We start from the raw sequence: 22,170 nt of genomic DNA on the forward strand, positions 1-22,170 counted from the left end.
CACAAGAAGCTGAAGAAAGCTTTGTGGAGGTTGGTTGCACCCACACAATGGACAAGGAATGTGCAGGTAAGGCCCTAGTGCACATTAATAGAATACTGTTGCATATCTAGTTGTATCTGTATAGGATCTACATGCATATGTTAGATAAGATAGTAGGTGTTGACTGTGTATAGTATTGCACAGAAGTGCACATCTATGGTGACGGGCAGCATATTTTGTAGTATTGTTGTTTGTACTGTTAATGCGCAGGAATGCTGCTTTCACTCTGTACCTAGGTCACATGAGAGTCTGCTGACAGTACCTCTCTCCCACAACTATTTAGGTCCTTCGGGTCAACACGTGGGACAATAGCCTGTACCTGGTGAGTATGGAATTGTTTTGTTGTGGTTTGCCAATACCCCGTGCATGTTAAGGCCATGCCATTTGTCATGCACACAAATATCACACCTAGCTGTAATACATGATGTGCATGTTCAATTTTGTTGCTGTTAACTGCAGTGCATCACAGTGGTCACCATGGGGGGGCATATCTGAAGGGTATGTAATATTCCTGTAGCATACCTCACAACCTGTCAGTGCAAGATGTCTGGACAGAGACCAACAAAATGGGGAAACAAATGGGCTACAGTAGGGACATGCATGGCACATTAATCTTATACAGTGGATACAACAGTGTACACACCCCTATTAAGATGCCAAGTGTTCCTACTATTTGTACAGCAGACCACATTATTACATTCCACACCTTTTCCAACCTGTAATGTGACCATAACATGAACAATTAACTTGTAAAACAAAAAAATATGTTAGTGCACCAAATATGGGGTATACAAATACTGTAATACACTGGATGCATATGTGTGCACACCCTCAAAATAACATATTGTGGAGGCAGCTTATGATGTACTGACAGCATGCACTCTTCTTGGGTACACACCTGCCATTAAGTACAAGGATTCAGTGTAACACTGACTAACAGTCTGCTATCCAAGCAGTATATTCATGACATTTGCTCAGTTGCCTGCAACAGAAGTAGCCATGACTTGCACACATCTTACAAAGTGTCAAAGGGATCTCATATCTGAAAGGTATCAGTCAGGAGTAGGGTACAACAACATTACCACAGCATTGTATATGCTATGGAACACAGTGCAGACAGTCATCTACAGGTGTGTTGAGTATGGGACAACAGTGCTGTTGAAATTAACCAGATGTCCTTCCAAAACGATGAAAAGACATGTTGAGAAGTGGTCAGGGAGGCTGCCAGGAGACCTGCAGAAATACTGAGAGGGTTGCAAGAATCTCTGGCAAGTATTGCTTGTGTACTACATGTGGCAACAATTGCCTGGATTCTGCACAAGTGTGGCCTGTGGGGTAGGGTGAGTATACAGAGGCATTTATCCACACCAAACACCATTCAGGGCTGTGTACAGGTAGCAAAACATAACATAATGTCTCCCAAAGGCATGTGTTGTAATGTGTAATGGTGTCATGAGACCAAGGTTCAAACCTACAGACAGTATTTCTAAAGCTATGTGTGGTGCACAAGCAACACCTCACTTCGCCTGAGGACCACCATCCACATGTTGAAGGTTGATGTTCATTAGCTGGGACTAGGCCTGTAGACAAGGCGGGTTGAATTATGAAGAGTTACAAATAACACTCGTGTGGCAAGGCTTCCAAGCATCTGCAGTATGGCCAAGGAAGGAGAGGGGTTTCAGCTTCCAACACGATGAACTGAAGCATACATCCAACGCTAGCTAAGAATGTCTGTATCTGAACGCAATCTAGGTTATGAATTGGGCCAGACAAAGCTCAGACTCAACACCAATAATAAATCACCATTGTGACCTCCAAGGGCTGTGCACATGAGCTGGCCTTGTAATCTAACAGAGTTGGGGGATCTTTGTAGGGAAGACTGTCCAAATAATGCCAAGGCAAGATGTGCCATGCTAATATACACCTTCCCAAGAAGAGTGACTGCTGTAGTTCAGTTAACAGGTGCTTCAACCAAGCATTGGTTTAAGGGTGTTCATAGCTATGCAACCACAATATTGTGTGCATCTCATTCAGTATCTTCAAAACTAACACATTTGTTTGTTTCTTGATTGGATTGCACAGGTCATATGTCACATATAAGGTGTATAATGTTTTCAAATGCAGTAATGTGGTCTCATTTTATATCATACAAGAGGCAGGTGTGTATGTTTATCATATCCATGTTACGCTAAGGTCATTGTTGTAGCCAGATTTGATTGCACATGCATTCACTGCAGCTGATGAGATGTGCAAATCAAATGTATGTCATTAATTAGTGACATCGGTCCTCATATAATCCCAGATGTTCTTCATCTCACATTGCTGCAGTCCTTACACTAGGGTATACCGCTGTCCTCGGTCGGCCCGAATACCAAAGTATATGGCTGACGTCGGTCAAGGCGCATTAAACTGACGCCAGGACGTCAGGGTATAAATACGCATGACCGACGTCATATCCTCAGTCTTTTTTGCCGCGTGGTCCGATGCAGAAGCAAATTTGCGAGTGCAGGTTGGCGTCCTGAGATTTTCCGAAACCGGAGTTTCAGACCGAATCAAAGTTGGCTAAGTACCCCGTTGGGGAATATTTTGTTTTTTTCTTGCCTCAGTATTTTACCGGATGTCAGAAAAAGTAAATAACTGTATTTCTTGTGGGAAACAGATACCACATAGGGATTACCATAACTTGTGTATACCTTGTTTAGGGCCTGAGCACGACGTTGTTGGGTGTCCCTCTTGTGCTAGATTTAACAAACGTACTATAAAGAGGAGATTAGATTGTGCCAGGTTAGTCTTCGGGAAGCGGTGCAATTACAAAATGCCGTCGGATGCTCCGACGCCCGCTACTTCGAAGAAACGCAAGGACAAAGCACCTAGGCCTAGGTTAGAAGAACCGTCCGTCCCGGACGTCGGTTCTTTAGAAGGCTCGGTTGAGCCGGAGGCCCAAACAGAAGTTTCCTTAGAGTCCCAGGGAGAGACTTTATTGTTACAGGATGTGTCTTCTCAGGAGGTAGGCCAGGCTGAAGGGGCCTCTCAGGTATCTGTCCTTCCCTCTCTGCCTAAGGTGGTTAGGCCTTCCCCTACTGTTACCAAGGCTTCCTCCAGGGGCAGGCCAGGTTTAGCTGTAGCAGGTGTCTCTCCTAGTACTTCAGGCCCTGTGCCCAAGAGACATATGCTTAGGATGGCTGAAGATTTAATTACTCTGATTAGGGGTTCTATGCCCCCTCCTGACAAAAGGCCTAGGGTGGATCCTGAATTTGGGAATTTTGAGCAGGATTCTGATGCTTCGGAGTCTTCGGCTGAAGATTTGCAGGAGTTTTCTCATTATTCTGATTCTGATGTGGATGACACCACTCCTTCTGCTTCTCCTCCTGAGGATTTTTCATTCTCAGAGACTCTCCATACCATGAGGGAGCATTTTAAATGGGAAGGTCAGGATTTCTCTGATTCCAGGAAAAGACTTAGGGAATTTTTGTTTTTACCCCAGCACAGACCTTTAGCTATTCCTCCTGTTCTTTCTGTGGTGGAAGATGTTTTTGCAGAGGCTTCTCTTAACCCTGATTCTTTACCTCCCGCTCCTGTTAAGCCGGACAGATACTATAGGGTACCTGAAGCTCATAAGTATCTCTTTAAAAGCCCTAGGGCAGATCCAGAGACTGTTACTCAGGGACCTAAAGGGGTTAAGGCTTCTGTTGTTAAAAATCCGGTTCCTCCGGATAAGGAGGCAAGGGCTTTAGACAGATGGGGTAAGAAAGTTTATACTTCTTCAACTTTAGCCATGAGGGCTTTGAATTGTCAATTCCACATGCTGAGATATCAGATCTATCTGCTTTCACAGTTAAAGTCTAAGGTAGATGCTCTTGCAGAAGGTATTGAATGTAAGGAGTTACAAGATCTAGTGCATGTTTCTGAACAGGTGGGTAAGCATTCCTTACAATGTGGTTTTGATGCTGTACAGGCCTCTTCGAGGGTGGCTGCCACTGGTACTGTCCTACGCAGGCACGCCTGGCTAAGGGATCAGAATTTAGCTGAGCATGTTAAGTCAAGGATCTTGGATGCCCCTTTGCAATCTGATGTGTTGTTTGGTTCGCCTGTTGAAGCAGTTTTAAAGAAAATGGAAGACAAAGCTAAGTCTATGCACACTGTTAAAGATTTTTTACAGGTTCAACCTCCAAAGTTTAGTAGAAATTGGCCAAGCAAGGGATGGACATATCCTTCTTATGATTCCCAGTCTAGGGGTAGGTCTAGGCGTGGTAGGGGCAGAGCTCAGGGCTCTTTTAGATCCAGGATAGGGGGCTCACCAGCACAGTCTTCAGGAGAGGGCAGGGGTCAGCCCTTTCGTAGACAGACCCAATGACCTTCCTTTTCAACTGCCAGAACCTTCTCATCTGGCAACACCTTTGGGAGGAAGATTAACACTTTTCAAGAAAAACTGGAGTTTAATTACCCAAGACAGATGGGTTTTGGATATCATTCACCACGGTTACAGATTTTATTTCCATACCTTGCCACCTTTCAAGGGCATGCCAGACATTCCTCCTCAGCACAGACTAGAAGCTTACAGACAAATTTCTCTATTACTCCAGATAGGGGCCATACAACCGGTGCCTACGGCAGAAAGGGGCCTAGGATTTTATTCTCGCCTATTCCTAGTACCAAAAAAGGGGAACACGTGGAGACCAATTTTGGATTTGTCTATCCTCAACACCTTTCTGGACATTCCCAAGTTCAAGATGCTGACATTGCAACAGCTTTTACCTCTACTGGGCAAAGATCACTGGATGGTAACTTTGGATCTCAAGGAGGCTTACCTCCATGTTCCTATCACTCTAAGTTGCAGGAGGTATCTGCGTTTTCGAGCTGGAAATTCTCATTATCAATTCTCTGCATTGCCCTTTGGCTTATCTACTGCACCCAGGGTATTCACAAAGGTTCTGGCTCCAGTGATAGCCTTCTTCAGATTGAGAGGAATACAGATCTATCCTTATTTGGACGATTGCCTGATTCTGGCTCAAGGCAAGGACGAGCTTCTACAGCATTTAAAATATGTGATAGCAGTGCTAAGATGCCTGGGGTATTCTGTGAACGAAACAAAGTCCAGTCTAGTACCCTCTCAGGACATGTGCTTTCTGGGTGTGAGACTGAATACAGCAACCCAGATGGCCTTTTTGACCCCGGACAAACAAAAGAATCTTTCCCTTTACTTCCAGCAACTATCACACCAGTCCGGGCTGACTGCAAGGACAGTCCTTCAAGCCTTAGGGTTCATGGCATCTTGTATTCTGGTGCTTCCCAATGCCAAACTGCATATGAGGAAGCTACAATGGTATCTCAAGAATCTATGGACACAGCACTGCCAGGATCTGGACACTGTCATTCCAATAATACCTTGCATCCAAAAGGAATTCTTGTGGTGGGCTCAGCAATGTCACCTAAACAAGGGACTTTCTGTGACCCGACCAGAGGCGAGTCAGATTTTAACAACAGATGCCTCGGACAAAGCTTGGGGAGCTCATCTCAATGGAAAGTGGATACAGGACAAGTGGCCTGCCAGACTACAGCATCTACATATCAACCTGAAGGAGATGTTAGCAGTCCAGTTTGCATTAACAGCTTTCAAGGAATTACTTCTTCCAGGACAGGTGTTGATTCTAACAGACAACACAACTGTCATGTGGTACATCAACAAGCAGGGGGGAACACATTCTTACCCTCTATGCAGACAAGCAATGATTTTGTGGGACACTGCTCTCAGCTTACAACTAAACCTTCAGGCAAGGTTTCTTCCGGGAGTGCAGAACTCCTTAGCAGATGTGTTAAGCAGACAAATCATGGATCCCCACGAGTGGCAATTGGATCCTCAGGTATTTCAGCAATTAACAGTGTCATGGGGAACACCAGACATAGATCTGTTCGCTTCTCCTCTAAACCATCAGCTACCAAAGTTTTGCACAAAAAGGATACACCAAGCAGCTTGGAAAGTGGATGCTCTTTCTTTCAGTTGGAAAAATCTTCATGTATATGCCTTTCCACCTCTTCCTCTACTTCTAAAGGTGCTGCTAAAGGTAAGACAAGACAAACCAAGAATGATCCTGATAGCTCCAGACTGGCCTCGACAGCATTGGTACCCATTACTGAGAAATCTGATAAGGAAACCACCTTGGCCCTTGCCTTTGACTCCACACCTGTTGTCCCAAAAGGACGGTCATCTACTCAATGTCAAGCTTCACTCTCTTCATCTCACAGCATGGCATATCCTGTTTTAGCTCATAGCAGGCCTCAACTTCCTCAACAAGTTTTGAATGTGATTATGGAAGCTAGGAGACCTAGTACAAGGAAAGTGTATGCAGACAAGTGGAAGAGATTTTTGTTTTGGAGTGCAGCAAAGGATTTGGATGTTTCTGAGCCTAATTTGAGTGTGGCTCTTCAATATCTTACTGAGTTATTGGACAAGGGTTTGTCCTTCTCTTCCATTAAGATTCATGCTGCAGCAATTTCAGCTCACTATGACTGTGATCCACCTTTGTTTTCTCATCCTTTGTTCAAGCAATTTCTCAGAGGGGCAAAGAACATAAGACCTCCACGAAGAGCTCCTACTCCTGCTTGGTACCTCAATTATGTGTTGGAAAAGCTCACTCTACCACCTTTTGAACCTGCAGCTACGGCTGAGTTAAAATATTTGTCATGGAAGACTGCTTTTGTTTTGGCCATCACCTCTGCAAGAAGGGTTTCTGAATTGCAGGCCCTTATGGCGGTTGAGCCTTTCTTGATTTTCCATAAGGATAGGGTATCTTTACGTACTAACCCTTCCTTTATGCCTAAGGTGGTTTCAAGTGTGTCTTTAAACCAAACTATTCATTTACCTACCTTTTATGCAGACCCCCAAAACAAGGGAGAAAAGATTTTGCATACTTTAGATGTACACAGGCAGTTACGCTACTACTTAGACAGGACTAAGAGTTTCAGGCAGTCTCAGCAGTTGTTTGTTTCTTTTGCTTTGTGTTCTCAGGGCAAGCCTGTGTCAAAACAAACTATTTCTAAGTGGATTGGGTTTTGCATTGCTTTTTGTTATTCCCATCATGGCAAGGAGATTCCAACAGGGATTAGACCTCATTCCACTAGGGCTACTGCCACTTCTACAGCCTTTTTAAGGGGGGTGGCAACTAAGGATATTCTGGAGGCTGCTACTTGGAGTTCAGTACATACTTTCTCTAAGCACTACCACCTTCCTCTCTACTCTAAATCTAGGGCTGGGTTTGCCACTGCTATTTTACAGGGCATTTTGGCAGCTCCTGCTTCTCTATGATTTGCCATCCTCCCTTACCTCTGCTTTGGGAATCTACCCAAGTGTAAGGACTGCAGCAATGTGAGATGAAGAACATAGTACAGTTTTGTACCTACCATAAATGTAGATGTTCGAAGATCCACATTGCTGCAGTCCAATTTACCCTCCCTCCTTCCCCTCTGTGTTTAGGGGTGGTTGTGTGGATAGGTTTGTTCTTTAGTATATTTGTAAAAGTTGTACATAGTTTGGGTGCAGGGGTGTTTAGTGTTTGGTGGTTTTTTGATTTTACCCTGTTTAGGGTCTTCTGACATCTGGGGCAAGAAAAGACTGAGGATATGACGTCGGTCATGCGTATTTATACCCTGACGTCCTGGCGTCAGTTTAATGCGCCTTGACCGACGTCAGCCATATACTTTGGTATTCGGGCCGACCGAGGACAGCGGTATACCCTAGTGTAAGGACTGCAGCAATGTGGATCTTCGAACATCTACATTTATGGTAGGTACAAAACTGTACTTTATGTGTCAGACAAACACATAGGGATTGTGAGGAACAGTGCAAATATAAATGCCAGACATCTACACATTCAGCAATGATTTGTACAGTTGTGAGATGTGGTCTACAGTAGATGCCAGTGTGCTATACAAGTGCACAGCAATAATGTGTACATGGGTGCAGAGTGTGCTAGGGGAAGGGACGTCACCTTCTAACATGACTCATGCATCCCAGAGATGTAGATTGTTAGTAACAAGGATTCATAATGGCTGCAATGCATGGTGTTGAGGGCCATGTGTCATGCATGCCGACTGTTGGGTGATGTGAGGTCTGTGTAATATCTTTGTGCCACCTCACCTGTAACTGTGTGTATGTGTGCGTGTGTGTGTGTGTGTGTGTGTGTGTGTGTGTGTGTGTGTGTGTGTGTGTGTGTGTAAGTAAGTAAACCATACTGTGCAGGTATTAAATTAGATATATTTTCTTCCCTTCACAGGTGGCGATGGGGGACAGGGTCCCTCCTCCATGGAAGCTGATGTCAGTGTCTCTGCAGACTCTGACAATGGTGATAGGCATAGTGAGGCACAGGCAGGATTGTCAGGGGCTGAATCTGTGCCGTTGGTTGCTGTCAGTACATCACAAGCCACACACATGTCTCATTACCAGTGGCCATAGATGAGGGACAGTTGACGGGTGGTGGCATGGGACAGGAAAGTGTGATGCCTGTAGCAAATGTGCCTGTAGACACCAGCCATAGCTGGATAACAGGCGAGTTTTCACACAGGTGGATGGACAGGGGTGCTCAGTGGAGGGCTGCTGCCCATCATGACCCTGCCAGAAGTGCCACAGCAAGTGTTAACAGACACATTTTTCTGATCATCATGAAAGCAGTGGCACATATGGAGCATCACACCAGATAGACTGTCAGGGTCCCGATGGCAAACCTTTCTGCAATGCGTGATAACATCCGTGATCTTGCAGATGCCCACCATTATGTTGAGGTCATGGATAGATGGTTGGGTGAGATGGCGGCAGTCCTTGACCATGGGAGCATGTGGTGGCAGTTGGCCGTCAGGCACGTGGGCATAGGACAGCATCACAAACACATGGCTGGTCCCAACAGGGACACGGATCCAGCAGACAATAGTCATCATCAGGGAGTACTACTCCACCTGGCCTGGAGCCTGGTGCTGCCAGTGGAACCCCTGACACCCCCAGTTCCCCTACAAAGAAGGAAGGAAACAGACTCCAACCACGAGTGACAGGCTCCTTCACCCAAAGTCCACAAGCGCAAAGCAGTCAGCAAGCCAAAGTCCGACAATAAGCTGCTCTGATGTTTAAAACAAAGTTTATTCACAACAAGTACCGTGAAACGCTCAAAGCGTTTTTCGTTTGAACTAGTGTCCAAACTTCTTCAGACAACAACTGGCTTTCGCGCCAGTATTCATTTAAATGTTGCACATAAATGATGTCACATTAAACCTTTTTAAAATAAATAATCCTTGATAGGTTAATATATATATATATACATTTTTAAAATAAATTAGGTTTTATTTGACATTTTACAACACAACTCAGTACTTGTAATAGTGCTTACTAATGAGAAACAGGTAGAGCACATTAAGTGGTTTAAAAGGTTTAGGAACTTACAAACTGACATACGTTTAAAAGATGTTTTTATGTTTATATTTTATAGATGTGTCGTCTGTAAATAAACTTGAATTATACAGTTTTTAAATAGATTGAAATTAAGGGATGGTTGCCCTTTTAAGGTTTAATGTGACATCATTTATGTGCAACATTTAAATGAATACTGGCGCGAAAGCTTTGGGTGAAGGAGCCTGTCACTCGTGGTTGGAGTCTGTTTCCTTCCTTCTTTGTAGTACGGAGTTTGTTTTTGGTCACAACCCCCAGTTCCCTTGTCCATGGCTGGACACAGTGAACAATACACCCTGCCATGTATGGTCTGATGCTGCCCAACATACCCCCTGTATAGGGCAGCAACATGGCAGAACTGTGTGCATCCATATACACACACATCACTATCACAGCTAGGGCACATACATACTTACACACACCAGCCCATTTGATACAGAATCTCCAACCCACACATGTGATGTCAACCAATTGGCTCAACCTAGGCCTCTGGCAAACCCACACCACACCCTGTGCATATGATGACACCTGTGCCACATCCCTGTCGTCCATGCCATCGATGCAGAGACATGCTAACATGGTTCTGATGCACAGGGTGAATTTAGTACAGTTTAGCAATGTAATGCTATGTAAAGTGATGTCAGCCAACATGTTTACTGGCTACATGTCAAGAGTGTGTAGCTGTCCAGCTATGATGCATTATTGCTGTTATTAACACTGACTGTGGTCTCCATAATGTATTTTGTTTGTCTTCTAGGTGTCTGCCTACCAGGAGGATGTAGCCCTGCATTTGTTTTCTACAAGGGGTATGGCAGTGTGGTAACACATTAACAGTGTCATATCCGGGGTACAGCTGTACACAATTAACAGGTCTTTATAACAGTTATTGCATGTGCCACATGGCTGATAGGGCTGAGGGGTGTATACAGGTAAGTGCATGGTGGCTGATGTCAGCAGCTCTTCTACAGTGGATAATTTATTTATTTATTTTATTTATTTTTATTTATTTAACATTTGTTGACCGGGAAAGTCCGACTAGGTTCCACAGAGCCTGTTTTCAGCGGAGGCCCGGGGAGAAATGCTCCAGATGCATGTCTTTGGAATGTGGGAAGAAACCGGAGTACCCGGAGGAAACCCACGCAAACACAGGGAGAACATGCAAACTCCACACAGAAGGCACCCCAGCCGAGAATCGAACCAGAGAACCTCTTGCTGTGAGGCAACATTAACCGCTGCACCAATGCGCCGCCCGGTCATGGTAAGTGTACTGGGTGGAACACATCAAATGTCTGTGAATACCACATACACAGACTGTATTGTTTTGATACAACACACAGAGAATACTGTTAACACACACAGGATCACAATTGCCAGTGTTGGGTTTGACACCCCCACCCATCTAGTTGTTCCTAACATACTATTTCATACTGTTGCAGAGGGCTTATAGGGCTGCAGAGTGTCTACATATACCATTGCAGTTGATGTAAACAGTGGACCTCATCCAGTAGACTTGTGAATGTGTACTGTGTGTACCATGGCATAAATATGAATCCATGACCATCCAACAGATATCATTTGTACACAAACGCGCACACACACAAGATAGTGTTCTCTCACACATTTCCCAGGACTGGGAGTAGAACCCCTAACTGTTTATTGTTACTACATTGTTACACATTTGTTGCATGGACCATTGAGGTTATGGGGTGATACTTGTCCAAAGCTACTTCTACAGCAAGGGACATCCCCAGGCCTTGCAAATTATGGCAATAGGGGGTGTACTAGGTGAGAGAGGCCACAAAATACTATAACCTACACACTTACACACACACACACAAACTTGCAAGGACTCATATTAGAACCCTTAGCTATGTGGTTGTTGGTATTATAGTGTTATGCAGTTCACAAACACACCATGGAACTTATAGGTTGTGGAGTGTCCCAAGGTACCTATGTAGTGAATAACATCCACAGCACTTGTAAGGTATGGCAATGGTAGTTGTACTACTGGGTGAGATGGGCCACCAACTACTTTCACCCACGTTTACACACTCACAACCACTCTCAGACACACTGATGTATGCACACACATTTAACAGTCCTGAGATCCATGGTTTCAGAGTCATAGGTGCGAAAGTGGCAAATGGCCATGGTGGCTTTACAAGGCTTCCCCATGGAATACACTGGCATCATGGCACCTGACGATACTCCCCAGTGTGTCTACTGAGTATAGACACTGTAGTGATCCCCAGGGTGGGTATTCTATTCCCTATCCACTCCTCCTGATTTCTCTTGAAGAGGGGCAATGATGTGCTCGGCTTGATGTATGTGGTGTCTATTCCATGGCATGGCCATTCTCTCAGTTGTGAACTTGTCCCTCCAGCATGTCCTATTGATTGTGAGATTGGTGTCCTCAGATATCACATTCCTGACAGGGTTGGATCAGACATGGCTGTGTATGTCAGGCAGATCGCACCTGAGTAGCCAATATGAGACCTGCGTAGCCAATATGAGACAGAGATTCACTGCAGTTGTTGGTGTCTGTCCATATGGAGCAAGTGCGTAGTATCTAAGATCCTCTTTGTGAGGTACATTTGCAGCCTCTCCTGTTGTTGCTGATGTCCAGGTGGGACATGGCAAATGGGCCATAGTGCACATTGACAGGCCTACTGAGGGGTATGGACAGGGAAACACTGACTTTTATTTTCTGGATTCAACGCCCTGAGTCGAGTAGTTACACATGGAAGGACATTCGGAAGACCGTGGTACTGTGGTGGTCACCATACAGCTCACTGCCAACCTGTGTTCCCAGTTCTGTTATAACAACATCAGCGGACTACCATCAATGTATTACTTTATGGGAACTATGTCATACCCAAGGGGGATGGTGGAACATAATCTGGCATTGAGCTTATGACCAGGGTTCTGACAACAGTCATAGGTCTCAGAGAGTCCTATGTGTAGGTTGTCAACCTCTTGTGGGGAGATAATAGCACCCACCTTGTATTCATCTGCAGACATTGTTATCTAGGGCGCCTTTGTATTGGGCTAGTCCTCAGAGGTGTGGATCCCAATCATGAGGGACCCAGGTCCACAACCTGTGGGACTCCACTCGTGACTGTTCAGCAGACTGAGATGGGGTCCGCTGCTTTCATACTGTGGGTTCTATCTGTGCCACTTTTCAGGCCACCTACTGATATAGGTGTGGCTGCCTATCTGACAGTGTTTGTGTATGATTCCTGAGTGGGGAGCGATATCCAAGGATTAGATGGACAGCCTACATTGTTATTTATTCCATACTGTCACATAGTTATTGCACAATGCTTATAGGGTTGCAGAGTGTCTACAGGTCCCTCTACAGTGGATGGCAACTGTGGGCCTTGTAATGTGGACACTGGGACATGTACTGGGTGGGCAACAGCAAAAAGTTCCAAACCCCCCCAATGGTATGGTTCTCAAACACAACAACCCACCCACAGAGAGGATACTGTTCACACACACACACACACACACACACACACACACACACACACAGACATTTGCCCAGACTGAGATTAGAACCCCCCCCCATCTATTTATTTTGCTTTAGTGTTACGCATTTATCGCATGCACCACTGAGCTTATATAGTGAAGGTTGTCCAAAGGTACTTCTAAGGTGAGGAACACCAACAGCCCTTGTGAAGTATGACAATGGGTGATGTACTGGGTGAGAGAAACCACAAAATACTTTAAACTGCAGACTTACACACACACACACACACACACACACACACACACACACACACACACACACACTTGCCAGAACTGGGATTAGATCTCCTGCCTAACTAGTTGTTTATATTATAGTGTTTTGCAGTTATTGCACAAGCCACAGATCTTATGGGGCTAAGGCCTGACGGAAGGCACTTCTAAGGTGACTGATATCTGCAGGACTGCTAAAGTAGGTAAAGGGGAAGTGTACTAGGTTTGAATGGACCCAAATGCTTTTATTTGTAAACACACGCACACACACACACACACACACACACACACACACACACACACACACACACACACACACACACACACACTTTTAAATTTGCCAGGACTGAGATTAGAACTCCTACCTAACTACTTATTTGTACTATAGTGTTACACAGTTATCACACACGCCACAGAGCTCATAAGGCTGAGGACTGACGAAAGTGACTTCTGTGGTGACAGACATCTTCAGGACTGCTAAGCTGGGGCAATGTGAAGTGCACTGGATGGAGAAGGCCCGTTCATTCCTAGATCCTACTGACATTTCTCTAAGTGTATGAGCATGCCCAGTGTGACCTTCTATAGTAAATGTGGGACTCGATTCCAGGGATTGTTGTACTCCAAGTCTGGTTTGTTTTGTGCAACAGCCATACCTCTCAAGTTGTTGGTGCAGGATATCTTGAGATAGCCTATCAAAATGGGGGGACAGTGGGCCATACAGTGATTGTGACAATTTCTTTCAGTAATGTATGGGTTGCTAGGGTTACAGGGTAATATAAGTCCGACAGGATCAGGGTGACAGGCAGACTCCGGGTATATTTGTAGGGGGTAAGATATGTGGGGGGGGGGTCCTGGGTTAGATATGTTTACCTATAGCTAACAGTACTTTGCATTGGGTTCTCCTCAATGGTTGACTGCACTTGGAGTGTCTTGTGTGTGTCAGACTGTTTGACCAGCCTGGAGGTGTGTGTTTGTCACACACACATATGTATGGCCCACCTCATTTTGCTTGGATGGCCACATGTTGGGGTCAAGATGTTGCATAGGATGAGTGATCAGGGAAGGGTGTGTTACTCCCCATGGTTGTGACCCAGGGTTCTGTTGGTGCAGACATGTCATCATCTTCTAGGGTTAGGACTGCCTGCAGGGAGTGCATTCCCATGTTTAGACTCCTAGCCCTGCCTGTCGACTGTATAGAGTATCACATAATGTTCACATTGTATATATTTTTGGTTACCCAAACAAGTGTGGTTTTCAAGCAAAAGTGTTTTGCAAGTCACTCAGGGTTGAAGTCCGATATTACTGACAGTTGACATTGCAGTTTTAGACTTTGTACCTTTCAGACATTCCATGATAATACAAATTATTCCATCAGCTTTATAACATTGTTAGAGCAGTATTTCACTGGTGTCCTTCTCTTTGGAACTTCATCACCCCATTATTCATGGCTTTGCCCAGATTTCTGGCTCTATGAGGCTGGCAGGTTTGCTCCTAGCAGTTATTAGCGTGGTCTTTCTTTGCATTTTGTGGACTGTGTTATGTTGGTGTTATGGAACCCATGACTCACCCTAACAGGTCACTGTGGGAGAGACATAGGCATTTGCCAGAGGCCTGTAGGGCAGGTGTGACAGATGCAGGCCATCTATAGCAAGGTAGTGTATTCTGATGATCATATGTTCCCAGGCTGTCGGCAGTAGACACCCCTGGGATGGCACCAGTAAGTTGACTGTGGGTGTTATTGACAGTTGCTTTCTGTTAGTATTGCGCCATCACTTTGGGTGACAGCTGGATGCTGCTTAAGGCTAGGGACATATTACTGCATTTCTATTGAACTATGGGGGGGGGGTCTTCACTATCTCCAAACTATGGAACTCACTTCTGCCTTCTATAAGAAACACAGGCAGCACCACCACCTTCAAACAAATGCCGAAAAGTCATCTCAAATCTTCCTGGCTATGTTCCTGCTCTATAACCTAACCTCTTCACTCTCCTTATATGATTACTAAACTCCTATGTCTTTTGCTACTAGTGACTGATAATTTTTTCTCCATATTTATTTTTATCTTCACTTGTTGATTCTGGTACAATAATACTGATCTCTGTTTATACCAATCTGATTTAATTCATTGAATTCTGCTTTAATGTATATTTTCTGTATATATTGCTGTAATCAAACAAACTAGATTCCTGCTTTTATGTATATATTCTGTATATGTTACTATATTTACTATCTGTAACACTGTTTCTGCTTCTGTACTAATTAATCTTTATATTTTTTCTGTATCTCGTTGGAGCTTTTCTCCCCGGGCCTCCACTGAAAATGGGCTCTTTTAGGCCCAGTGGACTTATCCCGGTAAACAAATGCAATAAATAAATACACATCTGCACATACTGTTCTGATATTTTCTTAACATTTTGGTCCCATTTAGCATAGTGGTGTGCCCTATCTTTCAGACTACAGGCATAACAGTACCGACCACAAGTCATATTGTTCTGGCATAAACATTTGTAGTTTCAGACTTCTTACCTTTCAAAGCCATTCTGCCACTGCCATACCTGCTGTGATATCACTGTATAAAAGTCTGTGGGTGGGGATTTCATGGATGTCGCCATGTGGGGGCCTTTGCTAGGCATTTCTGTATGGTTTTTGACCGCTGATCTGGGTGAGGCTTTGTCACATTTTGACATCCATGCATGTGACTTATGACCTCCCCCAGTTATTGGCTAACCACGTATACTAAAGTGGTATTTGTCAGCTAGGGTGATACTACATGGTGTGGGTAGGCCAGTACTGGGAATACACTTCCTGCTGTCCCACAGAGCTGTCAGTTGTGTGCTGCTATCCCAGTTAGACACCCCATTCCCTTGTATGCTTGATCAATACCATAGATATGCTATCAGAAAATTTCACTCCATTCATTTATTTTGTTAGGGAGACTGGCTTACCTTGTGCCTAAGGCTGTTGTGAGGCTGGTGCTTGAGGGATAACTATGTCGGATGTACCCAATACACCACCTATACATGGTAAGGTATAGGTGGTGTGATGTTTGGCATCCATTTTACTGTGTTTGCAAGTCAGAGAGAGAAAGATTAGTCCCTTGGGCCCCACAGTGTCAGTCTATGTGCTATGCGTTACCTCTTTGCCAAGGCCAGGGCATACTGGATTCGCCTCTACCTACAGTGGCAGGTTCAAGATGTTCCTCTGAGTCTCTCTGTGCCTGTGGAGACCTTGGCAAGGGTATGGGGGTGTGTGGCCCTTCCCTATTTTGTTTCAGCTGCAACCCTTTCCACAGCATCATATTTTGTAGCATGGCACATACTATGAACATGTGTGCACATGTGGCTGGAGAGTGTTGCAAGGCTCCACTGGATATGTTAAGGCAGCAGAACGGTGACTTGAGCACACGCTCTGTAATGATCCTGGTTTGTGCATGTGCCTCATTATGGCATTCTTGTATGGGTGTGTGTGCATTTCTGATGGGTGTCATCAGCCACAGCTCCAGTGCATAGCCAGCATCCCCCACCAGCTGGCCATATGGGATGTTCCCTCTGGCAAATGCCCAGTACAGCTGTGAAGTATGCCAGATGTGGGAGTTGTGATAGCTTCCAGAGCTGCCAGCAGACACACTCATGATAATGCCCCAGGCATCGCACATGACCTGGCAGTTGATGGAGGGGAAGCCCCTGCAGTTTATATAGACCCTACCCCGTTCACCAGGTAGTGCTTTGATGTGGATGTGTGTGCAGTCTATAGCACCCAGTACCTCTGGGTAGTCTGCTACATGGTGGAAGAGACTCATATTGCTAGTCCTCTCCTCATGGGAAGTAAATGTGCTCAGTGGCATGTGTTCGCATGGGATCCAGGAACTGGTGGAGTATCCTGAACGTAGATGTCTGTGCGACCCCCATGATATCCCCAGTTGCTCTTTAGAAAGTACCTGTAGCTAGAATTCTTGGCTACGTATACCTTGGTATCCACTGGGATGGGTTCCCCTCTGTTGGTTCTGGCTCTGAGGCAAGGCCGGCACAGCTGAACAATTTGCTGAAGTATGTCCCTGTTCACCCTGTAGTGCTCTGCTATCTCCAGATCATGTAGCCCCTGGTAAGTTACCCTGGATCTGAACACTCTTCTCCTCCTCAGTCTGAGTTGGTTGTCTGCATTTTCCTTCTCCCCACCCTCAGTCTCTAGCACATACTGATAGATCAGAGCAACAGCAACCCTTAACATGTTTTGTTAGATTTGTCAGTTTAAAATTCCCCCAAATGTGTACACCAGTAGTGTAGAGTTTGTGGGAAAAACCAGACTGAAAGGTGTTTGCATGGTTTATTGTATTGTGCTGGGCTGCTGCCTGTGTAATTGGCTGATTCTGATACATTCCACCTGCCAGCTGTGGTTGTTCTCCTTGATTGCCTTCCTTCTGCAGTTTCCCCTTCCCATTTTCTCCCTGTTTAAGCCATGATGAGCGCTGCGCATTCCCGGTGCTCAAATGTGAACAGTACTGCTATCTCCTGTATTTTTTTTTTCTTTTTAAAGAGCCGGTGCGTGCTGCACACACCCATTTAGCTAAAGTAAACAGTTTCAGGCAGAATTGGCCCTTCCTAGACATGAACACGCTCTGCATTTCATGGAATTAGGGAAATACAGCCTCAGACACACACCCTGCCTTAGCTGTGCTTAGCTAAGGGCAAACATGGGCCACTGAGCTCCAGTGTGCTTTCAGCAATCATGACATACCCCATTTTCATGTTAGCTGCTCCTCCTGTTTAAACTGTGGTGTTCGAGCACCTACACAGTTAGGTGCAATGTGACACTTAGAAGAAATTTGTGATTCATTATAATCCCCTCATTTATACACCACTGCCTTACTCCATAGTTACCACACTTAGGTTGACCCTTTCCCCTTAGCAACCACTGTTCCCTGGTATTGTTTTCATTCTGCATGCCATTGACTATAATGGCAAAAATGCAGATTTCTCTCAAAATTGATCCCCCTTCCCATTTTTTTTTTATTTTCGGCACGATCCTGTTTGCACGCCACTGCCCTATGCTTAAATGGCCGAGATCGGCCAAAAAAAACCCCAAAACTTTTATTTTAGAAATTTTAAACTATTTTTTCATGCCAGTGGCCATATATTTGGCCATTGGCATGCCTAATGAATGGAATACATGCTTTATTTGAGGCTGTCATGCTTCCATTTTATTTTTGTAGAAATGTATTCAGCTAGTAACTGAATATATTTCTGCATGTTACACTATTCCTGCATGCACACTTGCCTGTTTGCTGAATCACTAATTAACCTAATCACTGCTGAATCACTAATTAGCTGAATCGCTAATTAACCTCATTTGCTTGTTTTTCACTAGCAAATGAGGTAATTGGCATAAGGCAGTGGTGTCCATGTAGGAATAGTGTAGGAGCACTCTTGCATGTCCCAGGAGCCCTTTGCTGAATTTAGTTTAACCTGCCAAAGGAATTCCTTATATTCAAGTTTGTTTTCCCAAACTCCACCTCTTATTTCACTTGAGACATTTTCTAAAATACAGAATAAAAATTTGTTGAGTCCTTTACAAGTAATAGCATATTGTTTCATTCTTGTTAATAATACCATAATTATATTCAATGCCCGTTCCGTTTTGCCCACATAAAAACTATAACAGTTGAAGCAAATTGCTAATGATGCTACCCGTTTAGTTTGGCAGTTACGTACTTGTGGTATACTGTAGGGTTGCCATTTTTCCTTTGTGAAAATATAGGGACATCCTTTGCAAAATCCGCATTTGCAGGTCCCTTTTGTTTCTTTAACTCCTAATCTTTTTTAATGCTTTAAAACTGCTTTTACAGTGTGACCTGTTTTATAAAGAAAACTAGGGTCAATATAATATGTCTACATTTTTATATGGGCAAAACACAATGAAAATTTAAAGAGCACATATATGAACATGTTATGGATATTAAGAAAGGTCATGTGAACAATGGCTTGCCAAGCATGTAATGGGACATTCTGATAATTTTTTTCAGTTTTTATGTGTTGGAACACAGGCCTCGGGAAGATGTGATTGAGGAAAGAGAGTAGAGATGGTAAATAAAATTGAATGCCATGCCTAAAGCTTGTAGATTAGGGCGCAGAAGGAGGAGGTCAACACACTCAGCAGTACGAGTCCATTTAGCGTATCCCTATTGTATTTCACTGGTTGCCGTTTGTAGAATTAGTAGCATACATTGAGTGATTTTTAAAGGATTGTTTGCAAAGCATGCTGCCTGTACAGCAAACAGTGACAACAAGAGATTGTCAGATTATATTTTACCTGAGTTGTTAGGACCGTTTTACCACCCAGTGTTAGGGCTTTTGTGTAAAGGCATCTGGTGTTTTTTTTTTCCCAGCAGAGCAAGCTTTTCATTCCAATGTTCTGTTGAACACTCATAAACACATTTCGACCCAGCTAGATATCCATATGTTTAAAGGGCTGCACTGTTTTAAGTCAGTCATCTTGAAGCAAATGTCAGTTACCAAAATTAAAAGCAATACACATCCTAATGTGTCATGTTTGACCATTTGCTGGTGTATTCTATAGTAACATAAAGGTTACATTGCCAGACATCTTCAGCTGGTGCAAAATATATGCTAGTGTTTATATATGGAAATGTGTTTTAGTAGCACTCTGTGGGATATACTAGCATCCATTCAGATGCCACATTTCCTTTAAAATTGGTCTTTTGACCTATAAAGACATACACAGTCAGGTGTCATGGCACCTGGAAGACCTACTGTGATCATATGTCCCAGACTGTTCTGTCTCGCTTCCTAAGGGTTACCGGTGCATTTACAGGACCAGCATGGTGCACTCTGCCCTGATTTATATGATTTCATGTAGCTGCTATATTTATGAAAGTTTTAAAAGCTTAACCTTTTGATTTAAATTTGGACTTAACATTCTGCACTGTGTTTGTATTATATTTTATGCTTTGATTGGTTTTATGACAAATATGGAGCAGTTTGGTAAAGATAAATTTCAAAGTAAATATATATTGTTTGCTTTGTACCTTCATTTAGACTTACAGGAATAATGCAGTGTATTATCCAAGAAAGGCTAATTGTAGTCAGTACAGTTGTCAGACAACTGATCTCTCCATCTTTGTCAGGTTCACTATTACAGTCTAGCAGGTTTATGGAGGTAACACTATTTAATGCATTTAAAATGACACCAGTTTAACTCAGGATTTGCGTTTTTGTTTTCTTCACAGCAGCAAACCCTCTGTTGTGCTCTACAGAACGCTTCCACTGCAGGAATGGGCGATGTATAGACAGAAGCTTTGTGTGTGATGGACAGAACAACTGCCAAGACAACAGTGATGAAGACAGTTGTGACAGCTCTACAGGTTGGTGTGGCGTTCATTTTTGTAATCCACTACAGCAGTGGGATTATGGATGCATTTGCTGTGTTAAGTTACTATACAGTCTTCAGTCGTAGCATGTTGGCCTTATTCCTTAACAAATTGTCTTGTCTCTCTGAGAAAATTCAGGACTAATCTCTAATGTCATGGCAATAAACAAGACTTTGTCTTCGTATAGACTTACATTTGACAGATGTGATATCATGCATAATAGTACGTATGGTATTCAAAGAAAAAAAGTAGTGTTTCACTACTGACTTTTAGAAAAAAAAATAATTTTGTCGTAGCGGAGGCAGTGGGGTGTATCCAAGAGATAACAAAGACAGCACTTGTATTGTAAACATGCAATGATATTTCAGAGCTGTAGAGTAGCTTGCTGTGAAAGAACATCTATTCTTTATATTCTATTTATTTTTTATGTTTTTTAACCTGATAAGGGCTAGTTTATCACAAACACCTTACCCTTTCTAGCCTTTACAGGAGCCACAAGAATAAATAGATATGTTTGTAATGGGAGTAGTATTAAGAGACATTAATATTTGTTTTCAAAATTAAAGGAAATGTTCACCTCACCAGCACTTTAAATTAACCCTGAGTTTTTTTTTTTATTTTCTCCCTGCAGTATGGTTCCGGTATGGTTTAATCACCAGAAACCAATGTGTACCTCATACAGCTTTCATTTCCATGCCTTAGAATTAGAGAAACAGAAACCATGCCTTTTTCAGCTTAATGTCTCTTTTCTTAAGCATCTTTATTAAGCATGACAATTTTAAAAAAGTGACATAAGTACACATACAGTAAAGAAAACAAACCATAATGTTTCATTCTTATTTTCAAGCAGTATAAATGTTTTCATTAACAATTTTCACTTACTCCAACATTACATAAATTGCTCAGTTCCTGCCTTCCCTTACATTTCACTCCTCCTGAACATTGTTCTGTATGTATTGTTTCCACAAATTCCGTTTATTTCATTGTAATTTGATCCTTCCAGTTCTATAGATCTCATATCTGTGCCTTCATCTCCATTACAATATTCAGTACTTCAGTTATGGCTGGTATAGATTTTGATTTCCATTTTCTAGTAATTACTTCTTTGCAGCCAGTTGCATTAAACTTAGTAAGGCCTTCCTGTGGCTAGTTAATTCCGATCCTATGTCCTGGCTCAAAAGAGTAATTTCTTTAGTTACAAACATTTGCTCCACCAACATTTCTGACAAAATACTCTATATGGATTTTTTTTTTAAATCTGCCAACTCATTATATTCCTAAAAAACAAGTTTCTAATTACCTCTCTCTCTTTTTCCAATCGCTTTCAGCACATGCTATTTGTAAGCTTAACCTCTCTTGTGCTTTGGTAAAGGACTTGGGACCAGATTCAATAAAGCCTACACTACGTAACCACTAAGTATACACAATATGTATTTCAATAAAATTCTTATCACATTTTTTGTGTTTTCTAGTCATTCAGAAAGATTACACCAAGTGTACCTGTAGTCTACACTTTGTGGTAACCTTTATGAGTCCCTGTCAATATTTAAAGCTGTAAGAATATCAGTAGGAAAA

The 22,170-nt window shown here is 43.3% G+C and overlaps 1 protein-coding gene across 1 annotated transcript in view; it reads left to right on the top strand.

Annotated features, from left to right (window-relative positions):
• LDLRAD3 (low density lipoprotein receptor class A domain containing 3) overlaps window positions 1–22,170 on the top strand; it is a 2,301,083-nt gene that overhangs the window by 1,435,656 nt on the left and 843,257 nt on the right. Inside the window, exon 4 of the mRNA XM_044082662.1 lies at window positions 20,455–20,589. Within this exon, the coding sequence (XP_043938597.1) occupies window positions 20,455–20,589 (135 nt within the window). The remainder of the gene's footprint in view (window positions 1–20,454; window positions 20,590–22,170) is intronic.

This window comes from Protopterus annectens, chromosome 9.part0 (assembly GCF_019279795.1).
Source record: "Protopterus annectens isolate FY-2018-M chromosome 9.part0, PAN1.0, whole genome shotgun sequence".
Taxonomy (NCBI): Eukaryota; Metazoa; Chordata; order Ceratodontiformes; family Protopteridae; genus Protopterus; species Protopterus annectens.